The sequence below is a fragment of the Anarrhichthys ocellatus genome, unplaced genomic scaffold (genome assembly GCF_004355925.1).
Source record: "Anarrhichthys ocellatus isolate YVR2014 unplaced genomic scaffold, GSC_Weel_1.0 scaffold155, whole genome shotgun sequence".
NCBI lineage: Eukaryota > Metazoa > Chordata > Actinopteri > Perciformes > Anarhichadidae > Anarrhichthys > Anarrhichthys ocellatus.
The window spans coordinates 93,437-101,537 of NW_022280185.1; the positions used below are offsets into that span (position 1 = coordinate 93,437).

Consider the following 8,101-nt stretch of genomic DNA (forward strand, 5'->3'; position numbering starts at 1 on the left):
CTCCGGTCTTCGGCGTGCGATTGGACCCAATCCTCGGCCTGTGATTGCCTCCGGTCCTCGGTGTGTTTGAACATCAGGATGGAGTTGTAAATTTTGAGGGCGGGACCAAGTTTGATTGACATGATCCTGACAATGTCCCGTTGGGAGAGTAGAAGGAAGGCCCGACCATCGATTTGCTAGACGGACGGAAGCAGGAACCAATGAGATCACAGCAGGTTCAATGTGATGAGTTAAATCTACAGCAGCTGATTGGTCGTCTTACCTCATCTCTGAACTGTTTGGCCTGTTTTTCACAACCAGGAAGAGACTCAATGAAGTCTGACACCTGCAGAGAGACAGACAGGTTAGAGAGACGGACAGGTTAGAGAGACGGACAGGTTAGAGAGATGGACAGGTTAGAGAGAGACAGAGCGGTTAGAGAGACGGACAGGTTAGAAAGAGAGTGAGACAGGTTAGAGAGACAGACAGGTTAGAGATTGACAGGCAGGTCCCTGTCTGTCTCTCTCTGACCTGCTGGACGCTCCAGTGTCTGACGGTCTCTGCGTGGACTCCGGAGACGCCCGGCAGTAGTTTGCGGTGCTGCTCCCAGCAGAGAGACAGGTCGCGGCCGGGCTGCGCCGACATGGCCGACAGGAAGACAGACTGGTGGAGGGCGGCCTGCAGACTGGACTCTGCTGGTGGAGAGACAGACAGGTCAAAGACACGAGTCTCTGAAACAACACCTTAACACCTCAGTGTTTTATGATTCTACTTTGAGCTAATTGAACTGTGACTCACGACGTTAGTAGAATAATCCTTAGCACAATGCTAATCGGTAGCAGAATGCTAATTCTTAGCACAATGCTAAACGTTAGCACCTCAGTGTCGTGGTCCTGATTCTGGTTCAGACCCGTCTATCAACAAACACAATCCAGTCTGAACCACATTAAAACGTTAAGAATCAGGAGACCTGTCTCACCCCACAGCAGTGAGACAGGCGTCACGTGACCAGAGACAAGAGGACCTTCACAACCAACACCGCTGTTACCATGGTGAGCTGTCTCCATGGAAACAGCCACTTCATTGGCCTGCTGTTTCCATGGAAAGACAATGAGGAGAGAAAGAAAGAGAGACAACATCGACGAAAGCGCTCGACGTCGACGAAAGCGCTCGACGTCGACGAAAGCGTTCAACGTCAATGAATCTGTTCAACATCAATGAATCTGTTCAACATCAATGAATCTGTTCAACATCAATGAATCTGTTCAACATCAACGAAAGTGTTCGACGTCAATGAAACTGTTTAACGTCAACGAAACTTTTCAACGTCAATGAAACTGTTCTACATAAATTAAACTGTACCTGGTGTGATGTGAAGCTCCTCCTCTTCCTGTTTCACACGGAGGAATTTGGTTGGATGGGAGAGTCTGGGGGGCGGAGCCAGTGGAGGAAAAGAAGTCATTACAAAATAAAGACAAATAGTTTTATCAAGTGACTGAATGTGTTCTGATTCCTCTGCTTCTCTCTGCTGAAACAATGAGCCTATTGATCCATCATCGATCTGTCATCGATCCGTCATCGAGCCGTCATCGAGCCGTTATTGATCCGTTATTGATCCCTTATTGATCTGTTATTGAGCCGTTATTGATCCATTATTGATCCGTTATTGATCCCTTATTGATCTGTTATTGAGCCGTTATTGATCCATTTTTGATCCGTTGTTGATGTGTTATTGATCTGTTAGTGATCTGTTATTGATCCATTATTAATCGTTATTGATCCATTTTTGACCCGTTGTTGATGCGTTATTGATCCGTTGTTGATCCGTTGTTGATCCGTTATTGATCCGTTATTGATCCGTTATTCTGACTGTGATGGGTATCTAGCTAGCTGTCGTCGCAAAAAAAGCTTATTGGAATTTAATTCCAAACGAATAACTTCAATTTCAAATTAGTTATTTTAACATTAAAAGTCAAATATAAAGGAGTCAAAGTGAGTTTCTGTCTGTCTGTCTGTCTGACCTGTCTGTCTGTCTCCTTCTCTTCCCCAGAGGAAGCAGCAGGGCCTGGTCTCTGGTCTCTGTCTTCACCTGGACATACCTGAAAGAACGTCTTTGTCATTAAAAGGTTTTGTAACATGCTGTAATTTATTCGTGAATAAATGGTTACCTGTCTGACTGGTTGTCGTGGTGATACATGGTGACAGGTACGAGGGTGATGACTCTCTCTCCTCCCAGCCTATCAGGAAGCAGCACCTCCTTGCGCATATTAATGTCCGAGTACGGACACCCAAAGGCACTGGGGGAGGACACACAAACATGAGTCAGCATAAATAAAACACGAGTCAGCAGACAGAAACATGACTCAGCAGGTGTGTCTGTACCTGTGGTGTCCGGTGTATTTGGCTCCTTTAATGTGTCCGACTCCTCTGCAGCCACGAGTGGGACATACACCCTGAGAGGGAGACATGGGGGAGGAACCTGTCTCACACACAGCGGGAACAGAAACACTGTTAGAATCTAGAGTCTGACCTGTCTGTCTCTGACCCGTCTGTCTCTGAGCCGTCTCTCTCTGACCCGTCTCTCTCTGACCCGTCTCTCTCTGACCTGGGGGGGGGTTCCAGAGGGTGTCCTGTTCGTTGACACCAGCCCATAGGATGAAGGTCCCAGAGGTCGCTGTCGCTCCAGACGTCAAACTGCTGCGACCAGCCGTCATAATGAACCTGCAGGTGAACACACCTGGTGACGTCATCGCACACTCCATGACATCACACAGGTACACAGACAGGTAGACAGACAAACAGGTAGACAGACAGACAGGTAGACAGACAGACGGGTAGACAGACAGACGGGTAGACAGACAGACGGGTACACAGACGGGTACACAGACGGGTACACAGACGGGTAGACAGCCGGGTAGACAGCCGGGTCCGACGTACCTTCACTCTGTAGTCTTCTGTATCCGTTACCGTGGCGACGCGGATCAACATGGGGTTCTTCCTGTCGACGGCCTCCAGTTTCTGGTTCACCTGGAACCCGTGTGGAGCTCTCTGGACGAAAAGACACCCGTCAATCATCACATCATCTGAGTGAAGGCTTCTCTACCTCCTTCTTTCCTTCTTCACCTCATTGTTTCCTTCTGTACATTCTTGTTTCGTTCTCTAACTCCTTGTTTCCTTCTCTACCTCCTTGTTTCCTTTTCTAACGCCTCCTTTCCTTCTCTACCTCCTTGTTTCCTCACCAGTGTGAAGGCTGAACTGGGAGCAGCGGTGGAACCAGTTTGCTGAAGGTATTCCTCCCACAGGAAGTTCTCTGGGTTTGGGTGTCCTGAAAAACAAAAGTATCCATGACCAGTATTACTCAGAGTACTACAGAGTGTATACTATGTGAGTGTGTACTACAGAGTGTATACTACAGAGTGTGTACTACAGAGTGTATACTATGTGAGTGTGTACTACAGAGTGTGTACTACGTGAGTGTGTACTATGTGAGTGTGTACTACAGAGTGTGTACCCTGAGGAGCAGTGAGAGGTCGTCCCTGTTTTTCACACCAGCCCACAGGATGGATGTACGGACTCCTGCTGTCACACCTGATTCATCCAATGAGAATCAATCAATAAGTACCTTCACTCATACAAACACACTTTACTGTCACCATTTACTGCTACTGTACAGCACTGTGACACTATCAGTACTACCTCTACTACTCCTTCTCTTACTTAATCCTCACTAGTTAACTACTAAACACGTTAACGTTCTCTAGTTTCACTCGTGGATGAAATTGCTATTACTAATTACTAGTATTACTGACACTGTTACTACTGCCTCTGACCTGTCTGTCTGCCCGTCACTGACCCGTCTGTCTGCCCGTCACTGACCCGTCTGCCTGCCTGCCTGCCTGTCTCTGACCCGTCTGCCTGCCCGTCTCTGACCCGTCTGCCTGCCTGCCCGTCTCTGACCCGTCTGTCTGCCTGCCCGTCTCTGACCCGTCTGCCTGCCTGCCCGTCTCTGACCCGTCTGCCTGCCTGCCCGTCTCTGACCCGTCTGCCTGCCCGTCTCTGACCCGTCTGTCTGCCTGTCTCTGACCCGTCTGTCTGCCTGTCTCTGACCCGTCTGTCTGCCTGTCTCTGAACCGTCTGCCTGCCTGCCTGTCACTGACCCGTCTGTCTGCCCATCTCTGACCCGTCTGCCTGCCCATCTCTGACCCGTCTGTCTGTCACTGAACTGTCCGTCTGCCTGCCGTCTCACCAGTAGTCATACGTGTCGTCCCAGTTGTCGAAGTGAACCAGGAAGTGGTCATCGATGACATCAGCGACGGAGGCGACGCAGACGAGTCCGGGGTTCTTCCTGTCGACCGCCTCCAACTTCATCCCCACACTGAACCCACAGCTCTGAGAGACAGACAGGCAGAGAGAGAGACAGGTGGTGAGATCAAACCCACAGGCAAACAGACAGTATAAACAGGTTTATACTGACTGCAGACAGACAGGTGAACAGACAGACAGGTGTATACTGACTGCAGTGCGACAGGTGAACAGGGTTGCGGGGGCAGCATGAGAGCCTGTAGACTGAAGGTAATGCTGCCAATCAAAAGCTGTCTCACTGTGGCCTGTAAAGAGAGAGACAGACAGGTTGGTTGAGTGGTGTCACCTGTGTCAGGTGGTCCTCTGTGAGGGGGCGGGGCTACCTGTAATCACCTTTGGGGGGATGGAGCTTGTGGTTGTTGTCTTTACACCAGCCTGTCTGTCTGATGTCGGCTGAGTCAGAGTTTACCCAGAAGTCATAGCACTCAGAGTACCCGTCGATATGGAGGCGGAGCCGACAGCCAATAACCTGAGAGAGAGAGAGAGACAGGAGACTCACCTGACCGACCTCAGACAGGTGTGTGTGTGTGTGTATATGTGTGTTACCTCGGCCACGGTCAGCACACAGAACATAGACGGGTGCAGCGGGTCGACGCCCTCCAGCTTCATCCCAACTTTAAAACCAGTCCTCCTACTGGGAACACACTGGGACTGAGAGAGAGAGAGAGAGAGAGAGAAGAGAAATATACTTTATTCATCCCCAAGGATTTGTCTGTGCAGCAGCAAACAGGGTTACAAAATAAAATAGAAATATTAGGTATGGAAAATGGAAAATGCACACTATATACAATATAATAAAATAACAGAGCAGGACCTATTAAATTTAAGAAAATAACGTAATAAAAATGCACAGTATATACACTAAATAGAATCATATTAAATTAACTAAGTAGGAGAAAATAAACAAAACAGTAGTGCACAAGATCACCAACAGCAGCAACAACAGTGTAGCAGTGTTACAGTCTAGTGTTTGATTTGGCCAGAGGTGATTTATTATAAAGTCTAATAGCAGAGGGCAGGAATGTTCTCCTGTATCGGTCCTTGTGACAGCGGAGCTGAATCAGTCTGTTGGAGAAAGTGCTCTGCTGTCCCTGCAGTAGGTGGTGGAGAGGGTGGTCCGGGTTATCCAATATGGACAATAGTTTCTTCAGTGTCCTCCTCTCCACCACCTCTTCCAGATTGTATTGTTTGCAGCCAATGATGGAGCCGGCCTTCTTAACCAGTTTGTTAAGTCTGTTGGTGTCTCCGGCTCCAATGCTGCTCCCCCAGCAGACTACGGAGAAGTACAGTGCACTGGCCACAACAGACTGGTAGAACATCTCCAGCATCTTGCTGCACACGTTGAAGGATCGAAGTTTCCTCAAGAAAAAGTCGACTCATCCCCTCCTTGTACACAGCGTTGATGTTGGTCTTCCAGTTCAGTCTGTTGTCGATGGAGACACCCAGGTACTTGTACTCCTCCACCATGTCCACATCCTCTCCCAGAACTCTCAGCGGTTGTGGAGCCGTCGTCTTCCTCCTGAAGTTGACCACCATCTCTCTGGTCTTGGCCACGTTCAGACGCAGGTGATTTCTACCGGCCCACTCCACAAAGTCCTCCACTACTGCCCTGTACTCCTCCTCCTGTCCATCCCTTATACACCCGACCACTGCAGAGTCATCAGAGAACTTCTGCAGATGGCATGACCCAGGGTCCAGTGAGGATTTCACCTGCGGTCGGAGGTGGGCCAAGACCAGCCTCTCCAGCACCTTCATCACATGAGATGTGAGGGCAACTGGTCGGTAGTCATTGAGGCCAGATGGTGTCGTCTTCTTTGGTACAGGAACCAGGCGCGACGTCTTCCACAGCACCGGGACTTCCTCCTGCTTCAGGCTCAGGTTGTATAGGTGTTGAAGGACATTAGACAGCTGGATGGCACAGGTCTTCAAGACCCTGGGGCTGATGCCATCAGGTCCAGCAGCCTTGCCTTGGTGGAGTCTCTCCAGCTGTCTCCTAACCTGGCCAGTCGTCACAGAGAGGGGGGGAAGGGCGGTCATGGTGTCGGTGGTGGCAGAGCCCTTTGAAGAGGAGGGCTCAGAGTCCATGCAGCTCACCAGGGGGGACAGAGGGGGAGGTGTTTGGGAGGTGTGGTGTGTGGAGGAGACAGATGAGGGACAGATGAGAGCGACAGAGAGAGCGAGAGAGAGACTTGTCATTAAATTTAATTTAATACATGTCTGTGATCACAGACACGTGTGATCACAGACATGTGATGCAGTAAAAGTCTCCACCGCTGTGTTCCCGACTGCGCATTTTGCTGATAAACTGGGTGCACTTGGCACGTAGTTCACTCTGCGATTTACCGACTTTGCAGCTCAGAAATTAAAATCTCAACTGCTCAGCAATCCGTTTGCAGTTGACGTGGAAAGAGCACCTGTGGAGCTGATAGACCTCCAGTGTAATGACACTTAAGGTAAAGTATGATTCTGAGGCCTCTGCACAGTTTCCAAGCTTCACCCCGAAACGATGCCTTAGCTCGGCCTACATGCTGCTCAAACGCTCTGCATGTTTGGAAGCACATACCTGTGTGAGCAGCTTTTCTCTGTGATGAAGAGAACAAACCCACACAGGAGTCTCACTGATGCACCTTCACTCCATCGTGAGGGTTTCCACAGAACCTAACCCAGCTATTAATGAACTGGCAGCCAAGAAAAGATGCCAAACATCTGGCTCTGGTACGTATGCATAAAATAATGTAGCCTACCTAAACATGTATTCTTCTTGCACTTTGTCCAATACCCCTTCTATCCTGTTTATTAAATGGTGACTCTATTTAATTTTGTCCCTCTCTGTGATTGAGTTTGACACCCACTGCATATCTGCTGTATTATGCTAAAAGGTGTCATTTTGTAACGTTTTTGGATGTTGGTGTGCCGTGGGATCTTTTTAATGTAAAAAATGTGCCGCGGCTCAGAACAGGTTGAAAAACACTGGTGTAGGCTACATTTAAAAAACTGTGTCTGTCTGTCTGTCCTACAGTCTGTGTCTGTCTTCTTTTACCAGGAAGTGAGCCGTCTATCTTTGACCATGAAATTAAACTCAATGTGTGCGTGTGTTACATGTGTGTGTGTGTTACATGTGTGTGTGTTACCTATAGATATACTGTATATAAACTGAACTTGTCTCGTCTTTCCGATCTCTCAAGCTCTTTAACACTACATATCATTCACACACTGATGGGAGGAGCCACCACCTGTCTGTCAGACACAGCTACGGGGGCAATTCTGGGGTTAAGTCTCAAGGACACCTCGACATGCGACCAGCGGAGCCGGAGATCGAACTGCTTTAGACACAGTCGCCTCACGTGTGTGTGTGTGTGTTACCTGTGTGTGTGTGTGGGTGTAGTTGTGTGTTACCTGTGTGTGTGTGTGTGGGTGTAGTTGTGTGTGTGTTACCTGTGTAAACAGTGACAGAGGAGCAGCTTCAGTTTTCTGTTCGTTCAGGTACTGCTGCCAGGACCAGGACCGTCTCTTTACACTCACTGAACACACACACACACACACACACACACACACACACACTCGTTATATCACGCCATCAACATCATTAAACTGCAGCTAACTGTCTACTAGTGCAGCTAACTGTTTACTTGAGCAGCTAACTGTTTACTAGAGCTGCTAACTGTTTACTAATGCAGCTCACTGTCTACTAGTGCAGCTAACTGTTTACTAGAGCAGCTAACTGTTTACTAGAGCTGCTAACTGTTTACTAGAGCTGCTA

General features: G+C 48.7%; 1 protein-coding gene across 1 annotated transcript; it reads right to left on the minus strand.

Moving 5' to 3' along the window:
- Positions 1–2: 2 nt before the first annotated feature.
- On the minus strand, positions 3–8,094 carry l3mbtl4 (L3MBTL histone methyl-lysine binding protein 4; the record flags this gene model as incomplete). Its single annotated transcript, XM_031877924.1, has 16 exons — positions 7,777–8,094; positions 4,888–4,992; positions 4,675–4,810; positions 4,495–4,586; positions 4,226–4,368; positions 3,491–3,567; positions 3,219–3,304; positions 2,917–3,027; positions 2,589–2,700; positions 2,362–2,461; positions 2,148–2,276; positions 2,001–2,078; positions 1,342–1,406; positions 511–674; positions 263–325; positions 3–176 (listed from the first exon to the last, which is right to left on the minus strand). Coding segments are annotated over exons 2-16 (1,593 nt in total), but the record flags the coding sequence as incomplete, so codon positions are not given.
- Between the last annotated feature and the right edge of the window lie 7 nt (positions 8,095–8,101).